General features: G+C 26.1%; 2 protein-coding genes across 6 annotated transcripts in view; one reads left to right on the top strand and one right to left on the bottom strand.

Moving 5' to 3' along the window:
• Positions 1 to 1,431: 1,431 nt before the first annotated feature.
• Positions 1,432 to 11,334, top strand: LOC119685930 (transitional endoplasmic reticulum ATPase TER94). Of its 3 annotated transcripts, none has more exons than XM_038100340.1 (7): positions 1,432 to 1,628; positions 2,365 to 2,467; positions 3,912 to 4,358; positions 4,423 to 5,413; positions 5,503 to 6,101; positions 6,162 to 6,316; positions 6,382 to 6,541. In XM_038100340.1, exons 1-7 carry the CDS (start codon positions 1,612 to 1,614, stop codon positions 6,473 to 6,475), a joined length of 2,406 nt encoding a protein of 801 aa, XP_037956268.1. In that variant the 5' UTR covers positions 1,432 to 1,611; the 3' UTR covers positions 6,476 to 6,541. The 3 variants fall into 3 exon arrangements, with proteins under 3 accessions (XP_037956268.1, XP_037956267.1, XP_037956266.1); XM_038100339.1 differs by lacking the exons at positions 1,432 to 1,628; positions 6,382 to 6,541 and adding exons at positions 2,037 to 2,283; positions 11,160 to 11,334; XM_038100338.1 differs by lacking the exon at positions 1,432 to 1,628 and adding an exon at positions 2,038 to 2,283.
• A 5,375-nt stretch (positions 11,335 to 16,709) lies between these two features.
• LOC119678786 (cAMP-dependent protein kinase type II regulatory subunit) overlaps positions 16,710 to 24,785 on the bottom strand; it is a 113,457-nt gene continuing 105,381 nt past the window's right edge. For 2 of the 3 annotated variants that reach the window (XM_038090843.1, XM_038090841.1), the window contains 3 exons: positions 20,918 to 20,993; positions 20,641 to 20,823; positions 16,710 to 16,901 (listed from right to left, as the gene is read on the bottom strand). In XM_038090843.1, coding sequence (XP_037946771.1) covers positions 16,771 to 16,901; positions 20,641 to 20,823; positions 20,918 to 20,993 — 390 coding nt within the window. In that variant the 3' untranslated portion in view covers positions 16,710 to 16,770. Of the gene's footprint in view, positions 16,902 to 19,856; positions 20,046 to 20,640; positions 20,824 to 20,917; positions 20,994 to 24,785 lie in introns of those variants that run through there. The other variant, XM_038090842.1, reaches the window with a different exon arrangement.

Raw genomic sequence — 24,785 nt, 5'->3', positions numbered from 1 at the left:
CTAAAAATATTGACCATTCAACAAAATTTGACACTCGAGAGTAAATTTAGATTGAATCCAGATTTATTACAGATTTATTTACATATTTAGATACAGATTTATTTTATTTAGTTTGTGTGTATTGAACAGGTTTACAAAAGTTATAAAAAAAACAAAATTTATGGCATTTATATTTAAACTTCACAATAGAATCTTTATTATTATATATTTTCAACTAAAAGTTTAGCATGAATTAAAAAATAGTATTGTGGTTCCGCTAACAAATTAAAAACTTTAACAAGATACTTAACAATATTTAACAAGTTAAATGGAAATGCAACCAAAAACATAATTATTATTTGTATATAAAAGGTTTATAATATGTTTATTAAAAAAAACGGAACACAATATAAATAATTGTAACAGTAACAGTAAATCGGTATAGTATATAGTACTTTATTTTCTATTCTTTATTTTTCAATATAGACATATATATTGCTATATATATTTCACATATATCAACATCAATATAAATTTAATTAATTCACTTCGCCTATATATTTTAGTATTGAATAATTTTCATATGCGCTAATAATTTGTTTGAGTTTGAGTAAATTGATGGTAAATAGAGGGAAATAGTAAATTATATTGATATGGCAGCGAATGTTGGTATTTACCAGAATTTCGAGTAGAGTAAATTAAATTATGTAAATTAGGTGTTATCATTGTGAAAATATTTAAAGATGTTTAATAAATAAATAAATAAATTTGAAGACTTTTAACCAAAATTAATAAATAAGTGCAATAAATAAATAAATAAATAAGTATTTACAAAAGTACAGTGAAAATCCTTAGGAAATCAATTTACTCGAACTTTCACACGGCCATAATGTGTTTATATATGTATTATAATAATATTATATTATATAAATTTATATTATTGTAATATATATATTATTAAAAATATCAAATTTAACATATATATTCCAACGAGTTTAATTACAATATTTGTGTTAAACTTTAAAAATTGCTTACAAATAAGTAAATAAACAAATAAAACTTTTGATTTGAATTTATATTTATATATGATTGGAAAAAATTATTTTTTTTTTTTATTTTACGTTTTGTTTTTATTGAATCTTCTAAAAATAAACTTAGAACTGACAATAAATTATCGATAGATGTATTCATAAATTCAACACTTATATATAATAAAAGCCAAATGAAACAATATAATAATATTAATAATAGCACAACAAAACTTGAAGCAACTTCAATTTTATATTAATTTCTAAATTACAACGCTCCATCGCATATATTCCAAACATACTATTGTCAAAATGTATTCAGTAATGAAATGTTTATTGAACATAGCATTGAATCACCAAAATTTTATTCACCACTAACATGACATTAACAAAATTGAATTCAACTTATGGAGTTGGTAGCACTGCGATACATTTGACTCAGCGCACAGAACGAGTCGAGGTATATTCGTGTTGGTTTTGCTTGATTTGGGTCGTTGCTACTATCGTGTATTATTGCCTAATTATATCAAGTGAACAGTGTGTTAACTTAAGTGTAAAAAATATTTTAAAATTATATATAAAACTATAATAACAATATTATATAATGGCTGAATCAAAAAGGTAAGAAATATCAGAGATATATAGAGAGAAAAAAAGCCGACAATGGTGCAACAACAATTTACCCTATGAATACAGCTGCCAGCTTCAATTTTCGCGTTGTCATTCAATGAAACTAAAGTGTAAAGTTAAAGAAAAAATTTTTTTTCCTTTGTAAATTTTTTAAAACCATCTAATCAAGACAAAACACAATTTAAGCAATGTAAAACATCACTAAAATTCATTTAAAACAAAATTGTAAAATTTTTATTTTAATTATAGCGTTGCGTCTCAGTACGCCATTTCTTTTTGTAATTATCATTGACACAATACTGAGTAAATTTTTATTTGACATTTAACATTTCAAAAAAAAACTATTGAAAACTACGAATATTAAAAGTATTTTTTGCTAGAATAAATTTTAATTATTATTTATTTTTCAAGTAACAAATAATATGTCAAATTAGTCGATATTAAAAAAATTGTACAAACCAAGCCTAACAATGCCTGGTAGGGGAAATCCTTTTAATCATTCTGAGCCAATGGACGAAGATGATGCCTTTGCTGTTTCTGATTATGTTTCACGTTTCAAACAAAATGAAAAAAAGAAAAAAGGCGTACCAAAACATCCAAATGAGGATATGCCCACCAGCAGTCGTGGCTACCTAATGAATCAAACGTGAATGTCCTAAATATTCATAATATATTCATACAATTCGTACTGTGCAGTTGTGAAATAATATATTTATATATTTTTCAGTGAGGACTTAGCTACTGCCATTCTGAAACGTAAAGATCGCCCAAATCGTTTAATTGTTGAAGAAGCTCTGAATGATGACAACTCAGTGGTGTCGTTATCGCAGGTTAGTCTTATGACTTCTTCTAAACATATTTTTAATTTCTTTTGTTAATTTTTAATTATTTCAATTATTATTTCCTTAAAAAGCTATACTTTTTAGCTCTATATTTTTATTTTTATCTATTATAAACAATCTATTTAATATTACATCTATTACATATTTTATTATAGCAGGGTTCTAATTTATAAAGTTGGGTGTGGTAATTGAACTGTAGTTTTTCATAGATGTATATTTTTTTATTTTAAATTATATTATATTTAACCAATAACAAAAAAAATGAGCAAAACAATTGAACTTGTCCAAGTCATTGTAAAAATTTCCATATGGTATACTTAAGCACGGACTTCGGCTCTTGATCGGTTTACAAACGAGTAAAATCGTAAGACGTATGTAAACCTAGTGAATCTGTATTCATTCACCAAAGACTTTCTTAAACATTTAATGAAAAGTATTATTTATTGCTAAATATGGTTTGTAAACTGTCCACATACGAAGATATCAAACGAGCTTGCAACTAAATACTTTAGATGTCATTGTACACGTGAAATGAAATGTGTGACGTGACTCAACTATTGTTGGTTGGTTTATATGACACTGCAAAAATTTGTTATTACATTCATTCTCTCAGCAATGTACTTGGTTAACAACAATTTTATAGAATACAAGGACTTTCCAAATAAACTTTCGTATTAAACTTGACACCGCAGTCCTTGCGCCGATAAACGATTGTTACGAACGTCCAAATGATCGAAAACTGTGGTGCCTATCCGCATATGGCCATTTGATTTTAGAAAATTTTTGCATGACTTATGCATGCAGCGTAGACAATTTTTGGGTTAGGTTATTTAAGGTTATACCGGCAAGCCCTAAGGGATCCACTTAGGCTCAAATTTTGATCGAATCAATTCAATTCAATTATAATATATAGAATATATAATATAAACTATATATAATATAAACTATATATAAAATGTAGTATATATAATATATAGTATATATCATATATAGTATATATAATATAAACTATATATAATATGTAGTATATATAATATATAGTATATATCATATATAGTATATATAATATATAGTAAATATAATATATAGTATATCTAATATATAGTATATCTAAAATATAGTATATATAATATATAATATAATGTCCATAGAATTTAAAAATACTAATAATAACTGTTGCAAATGCTTTCTGAGGTTTATAAACCTCAGGTGTCATTAAGCAAAATATTTAAGCCGTGTTGCCAACAGTTCAAAAGTTAAATCAGTTTATAGTTAATTACAGCTATATTAAACCTCCCTATACATACAATTTTATTATATTCATTTTTTTAAAGTATTATATAGAAAATATTAATAGATTAGTATCTTCAGTCCATCAAATAAAACATAAGCGAAAAGATTTTATGCTAACGATTACTGTTTGTTTATTTAGTCAAAGATGGATGAGTTACAGTTGTTCCGTGGAGATACTGTCATTCTTAAAGGCAAGCGTCGAAAAGAGACCGTTTGTATTGTACTTTCCGACGAAAATTGTCCCGATGAGAAAATACGGATGAATCGTGTTGTGCGTAACAATTTATGTGTACATTTATCCGATGTTGTTTCTATTCAGTCTTGTCCAGATGTAAAGTACGGCAAACGAGTACGTATCTTACCAATTGATGACACTACTGAAGGCGTTACTGGCAATCTATTCGAAATTTACTTAAAACCATATTTTCTCGAGGCTTATAGGCCCATACATATGGGTGACAATTTTATAGTTCGTGCGGCTATGCGTCCGATCGAATTTAAAGTAGTACTAACTGATCCGGAACCTTATTGCATTGTAGCGCCTGAAACAGTTATATTTTGTGATGGCGATCCAATTAAACGTGAAGTAAGTTTTGAATTCAAAACAATTCGTTTTAATTTTATTAATTTATTTTTCTTCAAACTCAAAGGAAGAGGAAGAATCCTTGAATGCAGTAGGTTATGATGATATTGGTGGCTGCCGTAAGCAATTGGCACAAATTAAGGAAATGGTAGAATTACCATTGCGACATCCATCTTTGTTCAAAGCGATTGGTGTTAAACCACCACGTGGTATACTTATGTACGGTCCACCTGGTACAGGCAAAACTCTAATAGCGCGTGCTGTTGCCAATGAGACAGGCGCATTCTTCTTCCTAATAAATGGGCCCGAAATTATGTCTAAGTTAGCTGGTGAATCTGAATCGAATTTACGTAAAGCTTTTGAAGAGGCAGAGAAAAATTCACCTGCAATTATTTTCATTGATGAGATAGACGCTATTGCACCAAAACGCGACAAGACACACGGTGAAGTAGAACGTCGTATTGTGTCACAATTACTGACTTTGATGGATGGCATGAAGAAGAGTTCACATTTGATTGTAATGGCAGCAACAAATCGTCCAAATTCAATTGATCCTGCGTTGCGTAGATTTGGTCGTTTTGATCGCGAAATCGATATTGGCATACCGGACGCTACTGGCCGCTTGGAAGTCTTACGCATTCATACTAAAAATATGAAATTAGCCGATGACGTCGACTTGGAGCAGATTGCTGCTGAGTCTCATGGACATGTTGGTGCCGATTTGGCGTCCTTATGTTCTGAAGCTGCTTTGCAACAAATTAGAGAAAAGATGGATCTGATAGATTTGGAGGACGATAAGATTGATGCTGAAGTTTTGGCTTCTCTCGCCGTTACAATGGAGAACTTCCGATATGCTATGACCAAATCAAGTCCTTCAGCATTACGCGAAACTGTTGTTGAGGTACCAAATACTACATGGCATGACATTGGTGGCTTAGAAAATGTGAAGAAAGAATTGCAGGAATTGGTGCAATATCCAGTTGAACATCCAGATAAGTTCTTGAAATTTGGTATGCAACCAAGCCGTGGTGTACTCTTCTATGGACCGCCTGGTTGCGGTAAGTTTGTTTATATATTTTCAGTTAGATAGTTTTATATCTATCATAGAGGTAATTCAATTAATATATTAATATATTTGCTTTTTTAGGTAAAACACTGCTAGCTAAAGCTATAGCAAATGAATGTCAAGCTAATTTTATATCCGTTAAGGGTCCTGAATTGTTAACTATGTGGTTTGGTGAATCTGAAGCAAATGTACGTGATATTTTCGATAAAGCACGTTCAGCAGCACCATGCGTATTGTTCTTTGATGAGCTGGACTCAATTGCCAAAGCTCGTGGCGGTAACGTAGGAGATGCAGGTGGTGCAGCTGATCGCGTCATTAATCAGATTCTAACTGAAATGGATGGCATGGGCGCTAAGAAAAATGTTTTCATTATTGGTGCAACCAACCGGCCCGATATTATTGATCCAGCCATCTTACGTCCTGGACGTTTAGATCAACTTATTTATATACCATTACCCGACGAAAAGTCACGTGAAGCTATATTAAAAGCAAATTTGCGCAAATCACCATTGGCTAAGGAAGTTGATCTTACTTATATTGCTAAAGTAACCCAAGGCTTTTCAGGTGCCGATTTAACTGAAATTTGTCAACGTGCTTGTAAATTAGCCATTCGTCAGGCCATCGAAGCTGAAATCCGACGCGAAAAAGAACGCGCTGAAAATCAAAACTCAGCTATGGATGTAAGTAATATATTACACTATATGATACATAATAATTAAAATTATATTGATGACAAACAGATGGACGAAGATGATCCAGTTCCTGAAATTACACGTGCTCATTTTGAGGACGCCATGAAATTCGCACGTCGTTCTGTCTCTGACAATGACATTAGAAAATACGAAATGTTTGCACAGACGTTACAACAATCCCGTGGTTTCGGACAAAATTTCAGGTAAAATTCTTAACGCTTATCTATGTATGTATGGAAATAAAAATTTTATTATCTACTATATTTAGATTCCCTGGCGCTACCAGTAGCTCCACAGGTGCTGGTTCAAGCACACCCTTAAATCCACCCGGTGATAGTGGGGATGATGACTTATACAGTTAGATTTATAGTCTATATTTTAAATTATATAAAAATGAAAAAATAATTTAAACATTTTGTCGAAATTAATTACGTATATGTTAATTAGTAACATCATAAGCGACAACACTTAAGAACAAGTTTGTTTACATTTTACATGTTTACATGTTTACATTTCCTGAATATTTAAATTTATATCGATGTATTTTAAAAGCAATTATTAACATTGCTCTAATATAAAAATTAATTTAAAAATATACCGAACATTCTATAGAAGTACATTAAAATTATTTAGAAAGATCAATGGAAACAAAACGTTTTTAAATAAAAAATAATAAAAATTACATCGTTTTATACTAATTTCGGGTTTTATACATTTTTTTCTTTTTAATGGATTAGTATATAGTTTTGTGGTACTTACAATTTTAAAATAAAAATTTCTTCCCTAAATTTTAGAGGAAAGATTTTGTTATTTACAAACATTTTATAAAATTAGTAAAAGTAATTTTAGAGAAAGTAATAAAAACAACTAAGATAATGTTGTTGAGGTCTGGATATAGCATATGCTAAACAGTTACTAGTCACACATAAAGACGTCTGTCTATAATATATGTACCAACTGCAACACTGGCTTTCGTGATATAGTCCATCTATTTTCATGCTGTTATACACACCCAAATTTTAATCAGCTCTGTAGTTTTGTACTATTGAGGTGGCAAAATTACTTTATTTGGATCCAATATTTTGATATAACCTCATTTGGCGCTTTTTTACTATGCTATGTAAGTTTTCTCATCTTAATAGAAACTTGATTCCAAAGTCAATTTGGGCTTCGACCTAGTAACAACAACAAACTTTAATAATAAGGGAACTCAGCAAACTGTTCCATTTATTGGATTTTAATGAAATTATCACGTTACTGGGTTAATATCGAGTTAAGGCCTTGAATTTTAGAATATTTTTTATTATTCGGTAAAAAAATAATTCTTTTTGTTCTTATAATAAAATTGGAAAGAAAAAAATATATCTAAAAATTAATAATCCATAAATATTACGGAAAAAGTATTTAAGAGTTAAGTTTACACATAGTTTATCATTTTAAAAAATTACTCGGTAGATCTGAATACTGTTACTGCTATATGCCTATCTTATAGTTAATACTAGTATTAATTATAATTACTACATAAAAATATATAGAGAAGCTTCTATGACATATATGAAGTAGGTTATGTATGTATATATACATATATTATCCCTTAACACTTACTGAAGATGAAGACGAAATTCTTCGAAACAAGTTCCATAAACTAACTGCGTCTTCTGTTTACAAAAAAAAAAATTTACTAAATGTGCAAGCAGTGATGTTTAGCTTTAAAATAGAGTTAGACTTTTGTTTCAGAATTGTATTGGAATAATTTCCACGCTGCAGTTCTTAGAAAACGTGAGCAATTTTTCCACAAATCGGCTAGCGTCTGTTTTTTTTAGTTCACAAAGAAATTTCGTTCTTAAATGATCTCAGACGTGGTTATACAATAAACTCAGTTTATTCTTACAACTTTTTAAACCAACTGAATGGAAAAATTTGTTTAAAAAAACGCAGGGCTAATTTGAAGAGTCGTAACTTAAGTCTCAAAACTAAATTAATAATCATCCCTATTCTGAATATTTCCAGGGAATAAGGGAAATGGGAAAATAGAAAAAAACTGCCATTCCCATTTCATTCAGAATAGGGATAAATATAAAAAAACCAATAGAGTTGACAACTGAAGTCAATATTGAAGCTTAAGTTACGGTTGCGAAATCAGTTCTCAGTTTACGAAAGTAAAAATTTATATCCTATCAAGGCAATTCATCTGTTGCTCACATAACATAGACACAGTCTACACAGACTACATAGTACAGTCTGCAGTCTACCGTCGGGAAAATCAGTGAAATAGACTACAAAATGTTTTGACTATTCGCCAGATTTTTGGCCCTTCTTATACATCATTCCTATAAATTTCTTCTGCGAAAAACGATTTTTATTATACGAAGAGGTAGAGCTGCTATATTTCATTGCCGGACAAAGACTATATAGAAGTGATTCATAAATCGAAGGACCATTGGCATTAGTGTATAGGATTGGGAAAATTTGTATTGAGAAATCTCATTTTTACTAGTAAAAGTCTAATTCGCGAACTTGTTAAACAATATAGTATATTGGTAGAGACTATATGTTTATCTGTTTTTATAGTAATATATAAGAAAAAAGTATAATAGTGCTAATTTAATCACAAGTAGCGAGCTCAGTAATAGTGTAACAATGCAAACCAAACTGATTTACAATTACAACAACACAACGGTTAATTGTAGACAAATTCAGTTACTGATCTTTCATTAATTTAAAAACTTTACTGAAATGTAGGTAAATGCCAAGAAAAGACAGAGATTCATCAACTAATCTCAGACAATCTCTAATGGATTGCTTATACTGAGCTGAGGGTTTTTGACAAATGTTTTACGGTGCCATTTCAAAGAAATGGACCTCTCTGAAAGAAATGAACCTTCCTGTCATTGTGACAACACTTTTGCTCTAAATAATATATAGAACATTACGAAACCGTCAAAAGTGATCAACTTTATGAAAAGCTTAACGTTCGGTTGATACAACTAGACTTAACACAATACACCATGTAAAACGCGATTACCCACTTAATAATAATATCGCATTGCATTGTTACTAGATTACCGAGCTCGTTAGCCGAGCTTTGTTAATACAACGAATTTTTATTATTATTAAGTTGGATTCATCGAATTATGAAACGCTGGAAGCAGCTGAAGTGAAACAAAACGTCTTGCAATTCTTGATAGAGTTCAATGGAAACTATTTGTTAAGACCCTATGTTCCACTTAGGAATAAAAGGATTAAATATTATAAGTTGGATAATTAAGATCTTTTATAACCGCTTCATGTATTTAGTGTAGTTATGCAAGTGTGATTTTCGCGATAAATTTTAGTATTAAACCTACTTCTTTGAATCTTAATTCTGTATCCCATTTCAGTTATCTCCCTAGGTAATCTGTAATGCTAACTCAGTCAAAGTTGAACCACAAGCTCCTAGCACGTATTTTACGATCTCATTCTATTCTCATTCCATTAGAGTAAGTTTCTAGGTGTTAATTTTACCTACAGTGCGCTGTCAAACTTCCTGCAGTATTCTAGCGATCTCGATTGTTCTAGATCTAACAGATATTGCTCCAGTATCCCTTTCTTTGCTTCTTCTCGTCTTTCTGTATGTGTGAAAAAGTGGTTTCGGGTCTGGAGACAGTGGGCCTATTTCGTATGTTATATAAAAAATAATATTTTAAATTTCATATTAAATAAAATTACAAATAAAACAAAATTTTTGAAATATTTATTAAAATTTTTATTAATTCGTCCATTAAATTTACTAATTTAATTTGCCTTTGCTTTCTCATTTGATTTAATTTATATTTATAAATTTTATTAAAAATTCCGTTTTCTTTTTGTTTTTGTTTTTGTAACAATTTGATTTTTTTTTATGTAAATTGTAGCACAAAATTATTTTAATTTAAAAATGCTTTAATATTTACTTGCTTGAAATTTCTGCTTTATAAATAAATTTTGGCAATTGATAATTTATTTATGAAAGCTAAATAAATTATAATAAAAATTATAAACGAAATTCTAAAAATTATTTAAAACTATTGAAATGAATGCAATCTTTATTAATTAATTTTTATTTAACTTTTTATTGATTATTTCTAATTAATTTTTTTATAATCTTATGAATTTTATTTTGTTAAACTTATAATTAATTAAATTATTTTCGCTTGCAGTGTCTACACTTTTTTCAATTTATTTTTTTTTTTAAATATATATTAAGATAATATTTTTAATTTAATATAATTTTTTAATTTTTTCTTTTTTTTAATGAAATTACAACACAACAACAAAATTTACATACATTTTTTTAACCTATTTTTGCACAAAATTTTTTATAGAATTTTTTATTTTTAATTTTGCTTAATAATTGCGAAGAAATAAATTTCATATAGATTTTCATAAATTTCCAAATAATTTCTTTTTTTTAATATTGTTTTTAATAAATGTTTATATGTAAATATGATAATGTAGCTATTGCTGTGTGCATTGCTTGTGGGTTTTATTAGTATTTGTTGAACTGCATTTGTGTGTGTTCTTAATTTTTTTAAAGAAAATGTCCAGCATTTTCGTTTTTATAAAAGTAAATTATTTTTACTTTTTGTTTTTAATATAATAAATTTATAAATTTTTATTTCTTGCCTGTCTTAATTCGAAATGAATTTCAAATTTAATTTTTTTTCATTAAAATTCTTACATTTAAAGTCTTAAAACAAGACTAGACACCAATTACATATATTTCAAACATAATTATTTTTTCTTTGTTCTGACATTGTTTTGTATATAATTTAATATTTTATTAAATATGCATTTAATAATATGTTTTGTTACGCTTATCATTTCTCTTTATATTACTAACGATTTGCAATATAAATTTTTATTATAATTTTTCAATTATATTTAAAATATTAATTTTTTTTATATATATATATTAATTTGATTGATTTTTCTTTAACGTAGCTTTAAAGTATTTACGACATACATTTATCTATATAGTAAAAATTCTAAAGAAACATATAGTAAATAAATATTTTATATTTTAAGGTAGATAAGCTCATGTAAGCGAGGGCTTCGAAGTGGAAGGGAAAGTGTATAAGAGGATTGGCTAAAATTTCCGAATCATTTTTCTAGTATCAAAATCGAAATAAGTGACGACAAAGATTTTGACCTTCCACGATTCAAGCACTGATATTGCTTTAAATTTTTTTTACTCTATTATACATTGAAAAAAAAATATATATATATATTATAGATTACTATATAATGTAATTTTATATAATTTTATACAGAATATAAGTATAAGATTAAGATCGAGATAAGTGCTTTAGAAGTAACATTATGTACTTGAAATAATATGACTGTTTTAATTTTCATTTTCATTTTAATATTAATAAATTGTGAGATGCAGCTTTCTATTTTCGTGGTAAATTTAAAACTTTTAGATACAGAGATATGAAAATATTTAAAATTATACTATTTAGAATGTGTATAATAATAAATTTTAAATTTGGATTTAAAAACGTCTTCACATTCTCTGAAAAATCTAAAACTGTGCGGAAATTGAATAATTCATCTTGAAAATAGACATAAAATATGAAACAAGACAAAATCATCAAAGAGGATATATACGATAAATGTCAATACAAACATATACCTGCTTGTAAAATCCCTTTGGGGGTGGTAAATAGCACTTGATCGTCGTGGTTGAGGAGTGGCTCTGAGTTGTAGACCCGGTCGTTTTTGGAACTTTTTCAAGGTTTCTCCATCTTGACCCAGGTTGATTTAAATTCAACACGCACCCATCCGTACTCCCACTGCATAATCCCTCATCCTAACTCAACCTTTACCCATACCCATTCTAACCCATGTGTTCGTCGTGTGATTTCTATCAAGTTATCTGCTTTCCAGTTTTCTGTGGACTACCACAACAACAAAATCTAAGAGGATTGCGTTTATTAAAAAACCACGGATCGTTTAAAACAATAGCGGATAGCATAATATTAGAGTTATTATTATTATTTTTTGAAAAGGGGTAGTGCACTGCGACCTATTCTGCCCCTTAGTTGGATTAGAGTGTTTGTCCAAGTCCGATTTCTTTAATGAAAGACAGTATATAGAATCTATCTTTCTTAGTTGTGAATTCTTTTGATCCATGAAATATCCTCCTAGATGTTATAAATAATATTAGGGTTGTGCTCCATAGAAATCTTTACGTTATAATATCTATTAAACGCATTGGCATATAAAAGATTTTTATGATTCAAGCCCCTTTTAAAATATTTCCGATCATTTCACACTAGATATAACATAATTGAGTTTTGTCAATCAAAATTTTTCATATGAACTTTGAATTAATTTTCAAAAATTCACCCTTAAATGAATCTTTATATTTGGCATTAACTGAACTTATACATTTTTTTTTAAATGATTCTAAATGCATATTGAAATGCTACGATTGTTACAAAACTAGTTCCTTGTTTTTAAACTAAGCTTAGCTAAATAAACTCCAAAGACAACCAAATGGAACGAAGCCAAATTTTGAAGTCAGCAAATATCAGTTTATAAGTTTATAAGTCAAATCCAACTTTACTAATAGATCTAACCACGAGTGGTTCACTTAGGAACGATCTCGCTGTAAAAAAACTATTCTTCCTGAACTTCAGAAATGAAGAGCAAATGTTTCCAAAATCTGAACAAATCAGACAATGATAAAAACAATGATAGTAGTGATAACCGATCACGTACTTCAAAAGTAGTATAAGATGCGATTAGGACTTCCGACAACTAACGAATGCTAATTACATATGTACGGACCTTGGAGAATGTTCTGCTCTTTTAAAATAAAGGAGAAGAATTTTCTACAAAGATATATGATATATGAGATAAGTGAGAGTGATCACAACGATCTGGAAAATATGATCTGCTATCTGGATGCAGCTAAATTTAAAGAAATCCTTTGGTAATTTTGTATAGATAGGATACAATAGTTCATCAATAGATATTTCATCAATGGATAGTTCATAAATGGACGTACAGTCCAGTAACAATAAATAAGTTGTGACTTTCGAAGGTACTGTATATTATGCAGAGTTAACAGTAGTGAACACTTTATATGACAAGCAACGTTTATAGAACATTACACAAAATAATTTTTCATGAGATAAAACAACATAGATTTAATAAGTTGCTAATTATTCTAACCTAACTTATCTCAATGAAATAACAACATAATAGGATCTAATTAAGTATAAATACTAATTTAATAGCTTCTTTTATATTTAAATTTAGATTTTGATTTGAACAGATGGACTTGATTTTCGGAAAACTGTGGACCCGTATAAAAGACAAGAGTCCTTGCTACGTTAACAGGGATGTCTGTTTAGAAGAGGCTCCATATAATAACGATTTCAATGTATTTATATTTTAGTATACTAGCACACAATTTTTACTAGCACACAATATATACTATGATCACGATATTCTACACCATTGAGAACTAAAATCAGCCTACTTTTCTAAAAATAACTTACTATATGTACTGCTACTGACAAGAATACATATTTCTCAACTAAAATGTAATTGAACACTTCAGAGAAGTGTAAACGCTTAATGGCATAAAATTAAAATTTAGTGAAATTTTTACTTGAAAACTGCATCTACACTCGTAATATGTTTAATAATGAATTTTACATGTTTAATTGTCTGTTGTCAAATATGTTATTATTTCCTCTAATTAATTCTAGTTATACAAAGAACTTAAGAGAGGGTCTTTTAATATTTACTTATATTCATTATAAAAATTTTACTTATTTATAAACGCACATCAAAGCTTTAATATATCAATTAAATAGCAAAACTACATTAGTTTTTTTAAATATTAATTTTTCATAATTCATGATATTCATATATAACTATTATGTATATTTGCAAATATTAAAAATAAGCAAATTTTATATTTATTTAGTAATGTTGAACTATTTTTTTCTTGTTTTTAATTTATATATTATATTTTATGATTTTTAATTTTTACTTATTTTTACTCAAAGTATCTTTCAAAAGAGTTGTTCCCATACAACATTGTCGAAAAAGAAAAGAGCTTAGAAGTTAAGTGTTAAAAAAAATATATATGAAAAATTATATTATTAAGATTCAAAGGTAAGAAATACATTATTTTGAAATAAATTTTTAGTTTTAATTAATTTAATTAATAAATAATTGTTTATATTAGTCATTTTGCTTACTATCCATATTTATTTAATAATCTTTTGATTTGCAAGAAATTTTAAATTGTCATAGAATATGAATCCATTTAGCATTTGTAAAATTACTATTAGTTTTTACGTGATGCTAGTATAACATACTAGTATATACTAGTCTAATAGTTAATGTATAATTTTATTAAAAATTGTATATGTATTGTATATAGCAACCACCTCTTATTCTAGAAGTAAAGCGTATTAAGTCATTACTTATATTTATAAGTAATGTGAAAACCTATATATATAGTTTAATATTGAACATCTCTGTCGTATTACAATGGACTCATCTGTTAGAACTAAAGTGTGCTTATGGTTTACGAGGCAGACATACATTATATTCTATCCATCTGTCTTAATAATTAATTATGAAAAAATCTTCGTTATCTTTCCGTAATATATATTATATTTATATATATACTAATTGAATTCATAAACGTTTATGAAATGCTTATTTAACACTACACCAAAGTGTACATTGTAGATATACAAATAATTATCACCCTTACATCGAAAAACCAGAGCTCTGTAGTAGAAACAAGTAAAAAATAAAGAAAGTAAAAAGGAATATATTATTTATTATATATAAATATAATATACATAATATTTCCGTTAAAATATATTATATATAATTATTTTTTATAAAACATTCTCCAGAGTATAAACCCATTATCAATCAATCAAATTCGATAATATGTTTACAGACAACATTTCTTTTTTGCATTGCTTTATAATCGTGTATTTCGTGTAATATAAATAATTCTTTTTTTTAAATAAATGATATCTGACCGAATAATTTATATAACAGATCTATGTCATCTCAAAGCTTAGCTCAATCTGATATCCAAAAGACGAATAAGCCTATATGTGGCCTATAGCCATAATTAACAGACTACTAAATGTCAAGCAGAATACAAAGACGAATACACGAGATTTTCACAAATAGGCATATACCTCATCACATCGTCCCATATGACCTAATGGTGACTTCCATGTTTTCAACCAAACCACTATAGAATTGTAGGCGTTTTATAGTCATGTACATAAGCCATGTATTATATTTATACAATTTAATAAAATAATTTTTTAAATATGGGAAGCTGAATATTTTGACTAATTACACAAATTATTTATTTTAATTTAAATAAATTAATTAAAGTAAGTTCAACTTGTAAATAAATTATTTAAAATTTGCTTAAAGAATCTGCCTTGCACACTTATTAATTTTATATTTATTAAAACTTGTAATTACATTTTATTAATTTATATTGTTTTATAATCATTTTTTTTTATTCAACTTATTTGAAACAATTTAAATAATTAATTTTTTTAATTAATTTTAATTTTTTTCTTATAAAAAGGTTTTATTTGGTTTTTCTTTTTTTGTTATTGATTGCTTATATTTCTAAACAGATAAACTCCATTTTGATGTGTTTTTATTCATTTTCAATGATATCTTGTATTTCATATTAACTTTAAAATAAACACTTAATATACAAACAAATAAAATATTAATAATATTAATCAATAATATATTAATAAAACAAATTAAATACTTAAAATAAAAATTAACTATAAATGAGCACATAAAGGGCGTACTTATTTTTATGCATTTTTCCATAAGAAAAATTTTACATTTTTAACAATATTTTATTTTTTATAATAAATTGTGCTTATTAAAAATAATATAACAAACAAAATACAATTATACAATTCAAAAAAAAAATTAATATAACAAATTGGCTTTAGCATAATTTTTTAATATAATAAATAAAAAAAAAATTTGATGCGTTAATTATTTGGTACAAAAATGTTATTACAAAAAATATTAAAATTTTAAATTATAATTTAATATTATATAATTTAATAAATATAAAATTTTTATTTGCTGCAAAAGTTCTTACGTAGCCTTAGTCTTAAACTTATTAAATACATAATTAAATATTTTTGCTATTAAACAATTTGATTTTTGTTATTTTGTTATTATAATTTTTGTTTTCCTTTAAATTCAAATTGTCACTTATTTTTTTACTTTAAATTTTATAAATTATTAATTAATTTCGATATAATTTTGTATATTTCTCTTCTTGAACTGGGCATTTATATAGTTTTTGTGTGAATATGTGTAGTTGTAAATGTAATTACTCGTATATGTATTTGTGCATATATAAAATTTATTGATATTTATTTTTTGTTTATTCATTTATTTTTTAAATTATTGTGGCAATTTAAATAATTAATTTTTGTGTTTAAATTTAAGTAGGAGCTGCGTTTTCGCTTTGTTTAAATTTATTTATTAATTTCAATCAAATTTTTCTTTTCTATTATTTTTATTTTGTATTTTTTTTTACGGGTGATTTTAAAGATTTTAAAACACTTTTAAATAATGTTCAGACTTTTTATCGTGTATCGGTAATATTATTTTTGCTACCAAAAATTTTGATTAACTGCGTTTCGTAGTCGTCAATGTTACGCTTCATAATTTCCATGCAAGGACCCAATAAACGCTCGAAAACTTGAACTTCAAGGACTATAATAAAATATATATATTTTTTATATCTGAATAAATGATTGATATATATAAGGTGCTTAAATTTACTTTAAAATTTTTACTATATAAAAATGTTTGACATGCACATGACACCAATCAATAAATTTAGGTCTTACAAAATTTCTTAAATATTTATTATAAATTTATAAAAAAATAAATTTATAAAAAAAATAAAAAATAATTATGTAAAGAATTATGCATAATTTATAATTATTATTTATTATAAATTAAAAAAATTATTAATTTATAAAATAAAATAGAAAATAATTATGTAAAGAATTATGCATAATTTATTATTATTATTTATTATAAATTAAAAAAATTGTTAATTTATAAAATAAAATAGAAAATAATAATATAAAAAAATATGAATAATTTTGGAATATGGAATATGACAATTAATTTAGTTACAAATTTAAAGTTAAATATAATATAATATTAAATGTGCAACATTTATTAAAAAACAATAAATATGAAGTTAGTTACTAAATAAATGTTATTATTTCATTTAAAAATGTATATATAAATACTAAAAATAATAAAATTAAGTACTTAAAAAAATCACAATTGATAAAATTAAAAAAATAATTATTTTTTAGCTTATGATTTAAAAAAAAAAATATTAAAATAAAAATTAATATTAATAATAATTTTAGAAAGAAATAAAAATATTGAACATAGACAACTCTAAGTCATTAATACAAAGATAAAGATTTATATAAATAAAATATAAAATAAAAATATATTGATATAATAGTGACTCTGTGATCGATATTATATTAATATTTGAAAACTAACTAAATTTTAACATTGTAATATTAAAAATAATTATAGTTATATATAATAATATAAAAATTTATATATGAAAAACGAAACAATTAATGAAAAAAATCAATAAAATTAAATTTGTTAATTTAACATAAAAATATAGGAAATGTGATAAATGAGATAAGAGTTGATTATTATATCTAACTTCTTCAACTTCGATCCATTTATACTGGAATTTAGATTTAAACAAATCTTAAATTTTAAATTTTTTAAATTTTAGTATATTTTAACTAATATTATAGCAGTAAAAAGAATATATAGTAAACTCTATAATAAACCATACTATAGAGATAAGTAACCTACTATAGATACTCGTATTTATATTGAAGAACTTATATCTGAGATCAGTGTACCCGTAACCTTTTTGGTGAAATATAATAAATTATTTTATAAAATGAAAGTATGGACTAATATTTATCGTGCATTTGACCAATTTTTTTTTCCATTTATTATAAAATATTGAACAATTCACAGATTCTTCCAAATACCAATAAAAATTTCGTGTTTTATAAAATTTTTGATTTTGTGTCCAATAGTGTAAAGTAAATTATTTGCATATTGTTCTTTAGAGTTACTTCACAGATTAACCTATAGCCACAGTTATGCATGCGGACTTTATATTCAAAATTTAAAAAAAAAATTGAAGCTTACCAAAAATAAGAAAATAAAAATTTAACTTTATTCAAAAAAGATATTGGGAAACTACGGTTTAGGTTGTCTCGATTTTACAAAGATTTGCACGCTCTAGTCTAAAAATACTGTAATGATGTTTGTGATGTTAAAATGGGAAAGGATATGGGCAAAGGATTCGTAAAAGGTATATTCATACGACTAACATATTCTGCTATTATTATTTTTATTATCTTTTATCTGTTTAATTGGTCAATAGTAAATTTTTGACGTCTCGATTAAGGAATGTTGGCTAATAACTCTGAAAATTGACTAATAAACTAATATCAAATATTTTATTTATTTATTTGAAAAATAACCTCTATTATTATTAACATGCTATTAAATTATTAAGAATAATACAATGAATAATTATTATTCAGAAATTGCTTTATATTAATATTATCACTATTATGAAAGAAAGAATATCAGTAGAGGCTAGCTGAAATTGAAATAACCCGGAAATCTTGGGGCGAACTAAAGAAATTAGCACACAACTGTACTAGATGGAGATGTTGTTAGTGCCCTATTCTCTAATAAGAGTTACAGAAAAGAAGAAGATTAACATAAAATCTTGGGGCTGAATGTAGTAGTTAGCCCACAATCGTACGAGATGGATAGATTTTGTTGAGACCATCTGCTCTAATAGGAATTACAGAAAAGAACAAGAATAACTTAAAAAAGATAAATAGTTATTAGTTAGGAATGGCATAATAGATACCTATGATCTATTATTATTATTGGTGACGTGTTATTATCTCATTAAAAATAAGATTATTAACCTAATTTTAAAGTAGTTTTTCTTTTGTGGGGCTTCAGATCGTGTTTTCTGTTTAATATTACTTTAAATAAAAAAAAAATTTATTTAAATTAGAAGAAAGAAAGATTATAAAAAACTATAAAAAAATTATAGTTTATTCAAAACACTGTTGAGTTCATGGAATCGGTGAAAAAGAATTCGCTGAAGGAACTAAAAGCCATACCTTCACGGGCCTAAGAAAAGTGTATGGAAGATTGGGTTAAGCGTTGGCATATATGTATCGGTTTAGAAGGAGTATATTTTGAAGGAGATAAAATAAATTTGGAATAAAATTTAAATTTGTGTTTTCGAGTACTTTTTGAGCAGAAGGTATATATAAGTGTTTTTATTTTTATGTGTTTTATAATATATAAAATAATATAAAACAAAAAACGACCTGAAGCTCGACAAAAGAAACAAATACTTATTCTTTTATAAGATTATTTAAAATACGATTACATTTTTTAAAAATGTATATCGGGCATAATATATAACTTCAAAGATAGTTATCTCTCTATAAACCAAGTATTTTTTGATGGATTATATTGTATTATTAATTATTGCAATTTTTAAAAACTTACAAATGCTGAAAATGTTTTCTGAGTGAAAAAATGATTTATTTAATAATTTCATAATAGAATAATATATATTTGTATTATAAAAAGAAAAAGATAGAAATCATTATCTTGCAAATTTGCACTACAATATTTATGTACGGGAATTATCTTGACCCAAATTTGCCAGCTGTTCCTCGTAAACATCAACATTACGCTTAAGTACGTCGGAAAGAAATCCAAGGATTCGTTCAAAAGCTAAACTATCTAGGACTTGAGTTCGTATTTGGTTTTAGAAAAAAAAAAACAATATTAGTAAAAAGTTTAAAAACAATTTAAAAACAATGTAAAAAATATATTTAAAAAGAATTTAATAACAAATAAAAAAAAATATATAAACAAAATTATTTTAAGTAAATTCGGGCAAAAACTTGTAGTAGGTCTATAAAAAATATCTAGACTTTCTTGGTTAATAGTTCTAAATTATTAAAATATGCACGTAAATCGTCTTCTAAATAGCGATATTCTCTAATAGTTCTTCTAAAAACTTCATTACTGTTGCCTAATAAACGCTCAAAACATTTAGTATCCAAAACTAATATATTAAATAATATTTTTTTTTGTTATAATTATTTATTATTTTAGATTTAATAGCAAAATAAAGTAATTTCGGTCAAGGAATTTAAAATGTAATGAAGATATGAGAGGAAAAAAGCAAGGTAAAAAATTAAAAATTATTTAAATTTGCTAAAAATTACTACAACTCAAATGTTTGCATTAGATTTATCTAAAAATATTTAGATAATTTTTTAATGGGGGTTTTTAAATATATGACTTGTCAAATGTAGTAGATTTTTCAGATACTTACATGCAACTTTACAATCACCATCAGCATAGACGGATGCTGCACGTGGTCGATGTGTTACCAAAGCTAATTCACCGAAATATTGACCCTTTGACAGTTTTGAGATCTCAATCTCACCACTTTCTTGTTCCATTCTGACGGAAACTCGACCTTCTTCGATGAAGTACATACCATCGGCCGCATCACCTATATATTAAATGTACAAATTATTTTAAAAAATCGGAAACAATTTTTTTTCATATTTTGTTTCTGGATTTGTTTGTGAATTTGTTTCTCTTACCCTGCTTTATGATTCTCTCATTTGACTTAAAGGTCTTAGATACTAGAGCATCCGCCAAATTCATGCGTTCATAATTCTAAAAAATAGCAAAATAATTAAATTATTTATTAATATTAATAATGTTAATTATGAATATTATAGTTAGCAAGTATATATAAAATTTAGTACATATTTTTCTATTTATCTACATATTTATCTACAGGAATTTAGTATTATATATATTAATGACTTCTAACTTTATTTTTCCTAACAAGATCAGTAAACATGTTTGTTTATAATAAAGTATAAGTGAAAAGAATAATTTGACTAACTAGGGATTCCGAAGATTAAACAGACACTAAAACCTTAGATGTAAAATGTGTAGATATATAGGTTAGTTTAGGAGTTTAGAATGAGTGGTATATAAATGATTCAAATGATTTGCTAACTCCCGACAAAATTATTTCATATATTTAATTAATCCTCTAAAGCTATCTATTCTTATTTTTTATTTATTTATTTTTTTATTATTATTTATGTATTGCAAAAAGAGACAATAGTATCCTACGGTCTATTGCGATATCTGTGAATATGATCTCCCAATCTAACCGGGACTATTGAACCAAATGTAATAAATTCTGTTAGTTATTTTCTAATTTGGTATTCACTGGGACATTTACTAAAATTGCAAAACCAACTATGGTATAGTTATTTAAACCTATAACCCTAAAGAGTAACACATAGGAATCAGTAAAAGAAATAATAGTAGTTATCGCTTAGGATACAATGAAAAGTTTCGAGTCTTTTTTAGGGAAAATGGGTATTGTTAAATTGAATTGCGGTACAGATATTTGAATTATTACGATAAAAAATAGAATAAAAAAGAATATTAAATAATAATTGCAACACAATGAAGAAATTCGGGACTTTTTCAATAAAAGCGGATGCTATTGATTAAACTACGGTGCCATCATTCAAACCAGAATGCAAAGGAAGACTTAGATATAAGGATCTTTAAATTTCTAATAAAAAACCCAGCCATTTTCACTTGCGACAAAATGGAAAAATTGACGCTAAAGTAAGAGAAAAACACAAGAATCTTCCAGATAAGAATAATTCATATAAAATGATTATTTATAAAAATACTAAAAGTGATCGTTTGCACTACAATAAAGCATTTTCAGACTAATCCCATAAAAAAGGGTGTTGTTGAACTCTAATTAGTGACAACAATAACCCCATTACTGGTGAATAAGCGTTAGGTTGATGATATCTCGTCTCAGACGTAAAAGATTACAGCAGCGCCTTAGCTGTATTTCAAGCTGGAATACTAGATGATGATGGATAGTAAAACCAAAAAAAAAAAAAATCATGTTTACTAGAAAGAATATGTAATTACAATTTTTTACTTGTATGTACATATAAAATTGCTATACCTAAATATTGTAATATGATAAGATGATGATGAAATTTATGTTGTTTATTCCTGCTAATTGTTTGGGTTATAAGTAAATATCAAGAAAAAGTATCAGATATACATAGGCAATTGTATATTTATTCACTCAAATATTTTTGTTTTAGAAAAATTTGCAATTCTGTTTATTTTGCTAGGGTTAAAAACATTTCCAATGAAATTGTGTGTAAATAAAAAGTAAAAAATAAATTTTAATTGAAATATTTTTATCTGAAGGGTATCAGTGAAACGCAGATTATTTCGTACAAAAAATATTGATGGTTATTGTCAGCTTTGATTCAATTTTATTTTGATTCCCAAATTAGTTAACTATTAATGAAATGTTTAAAAATTCTACATAAATTGTAATTGAAATAGATATCACAGCATAAGATATCACTGCGATATATAAGTACTGTGATATATATCATACGTTATTCTTCTTTTACAATATAGACTACTCAGCAATTTTACTCTTAATCAAACTTGAATCTCTACGTATAATGTTGTAGACTTTCTCAGTGATATCTGGTGTTGTTGCACTTTTTGGATGCTTACTAAGTGGTTCATCTTCAATGCTTAATCAAAATTAAATCTCCACAAATAATGTTGTAGACTTTCTCAGTGATATCTGGTGTTGTTGCACTTTTTGGATGCCTACTAAGTGGTTCATCGTCAATGCTTGCACGCCCACATTAAAGTTCTAACAGTCATCGATACATAGTTGGAAATTATTTTAATTTTATTATTATTTATTATTTTAATATATTCACCATTTTTGTATGAATTTATATTGCTGACAAACCTGCTAAAACAAAGAATTTTATGAAGAATTTTATGGCGATATTCGGATTTTTCCTTTGTGACAAATTCATCGACACATCAGGTTGAAATGACATAGAAAAAGACTGAACTGGCAGATCGAAACATCTTAGTGTGTTCATATGAAAGATAAAATATCAAAATAGCGTATAAATTTTGAATCTTCTAGTGGTTAATAGGTGGAGCTTTCCAAACTTTTTAGTTCACTTGATATTTTTTAATTGAAAAAACGATTTGAAATATCTTATATATTGACAGCAATAATACACCAGCATTGTGCCTAATAGTTCAGAAAATTAATTAAATAAGTATATAACTGAAACTAGTGAAATACTTTTGTGATTGAATAACAGTCTGGAAACATCGTATCTTCCAATTAATAATACTCATACACCAGTAATATCCCAATATCAAATCAGACTGAAGTTATAGAATGGCTAGTTATATACCATTCAAATTAGTATATAACTGAAATAAGACGAATATCTTTGTGAGTGCATAAACGCTTCTTGAAATATTTTATATAGTGACGTCGGCAATAGAACAGGAAAGCATTAAAAAATTATTCTTGAAATAACTTATTTTTTGACACCTATAACAACCCAGTATTAAGCTAATCAACTCGGTATATTTTTTTGATTACAAATGACTACAAGATTTTATTTCTAAGACTTGATGTGATTTTAAGATATCCTTTACAAATCTGAAAGTTTGATGACAAAAACTTTTTGCGAAGGCATTTACTAACAAAATTTAGGATTTAATACAAAAACACTGTTACTCATCCGACTCAAAATCCGGGATACTTATTAAGCAAAACAGAAATTTTAATGAAATATACCTTACGTATCCAAATTCTTACCGAAGTATCAATAAAATTTAAAACTACCACTATGTTCAGACAGCAATTTTTTCTTAATTCCGTAAAAATTAAATTAAATTAATTTCGAAAGTGTACATACTGCCCCAAATTAAGGAAATCATATGTTTTCTGTTTAAAAATCGAAGCAAAATTTCCTTTATTCCGTAAAAGTTAAATTAAATTAATTTCGAAAGTGTACATACTGCCCCAAATTAAGAAAATCATATGTTTTCTGTTTAAAAATCGAATATTAAAAATTACATGCGGAAAGACCATTTATATATGGGAAATTTTAAAAGTTGATTATTAAAATTTGATTATTTTGTATAGAAAAAACAACTTAATTTTGCTGAAACGAAGATGAAATTAAGTATTTTACGAAATTAAGATGTGAATGAATATAATATATAAGTTTTTAAATTAATCTTTAGATTTAAAGAAAATCTTGTGTGTACTTTAAATTTTTCCCATTTATACAAATGTATAATAATTTATTATTTGCAAATTTGTTTAAAACTCAAATAGTGGATAGAATCAATACTCATAACGGCATCAATCAATCAAGATGAAATCTCCATATAAATTTTTTTCCACAACTGTCGTTCACACTTTTTAACTTTGAATCCGCTTTCATTTAACTTCCATACAATTAAAAAACAGAAAAATACTACTAAAAGAGCATAGAGTAGTGTGAAGTTTGAATTAAAAAAAAAAATGGACATTCTATGTCATTTAGAAAAAAAATAGAAATT

The sequence above is a fragment of the Teleopsis dalmanni genome, chromosome 2, assembly GCF_002237135.1.
Source record: "Teleopsis dalmanni isolate 2A chromosome 2, ASM223713v2, whole genome shotgun sequence".
NCBI lineage: Eukaryota > Metazoa > Arthropoda > Insecta > Diptera > Diopsidae > Teleopsis > Teleopsis dalmanni.
The sequence above is the reverse complement of the archived record's forward strand: the minus strand, read 5'-3'. Positions and strand labels throughout refer to the sequence as shown.

Bases quoted from the DNA above. Each gene is read 5' to 3' on its own strand.
- LOC119685930 (XM_038100338.1), top strand. From the start codon at position 2,108: ATGCCTGGTAGGGGAAATCCTTTTAATCATTCTGAGCCAATGGACGAA. The intron at 5,414-5,502 runs GTAAGTTTGTTT...TTGCTTTTTTAG, and splicing joins CTATGGACCGCCTGGTTGCG to GTAAAACACTGCTAGCTAAA. The intron at 6,102-6,161 runs GTAAGTAATATA...GATGACAAACAG, and splicing joins ATCAAAACTCAGCTATGGAT to ATGGACGAAGATGATCCAGT.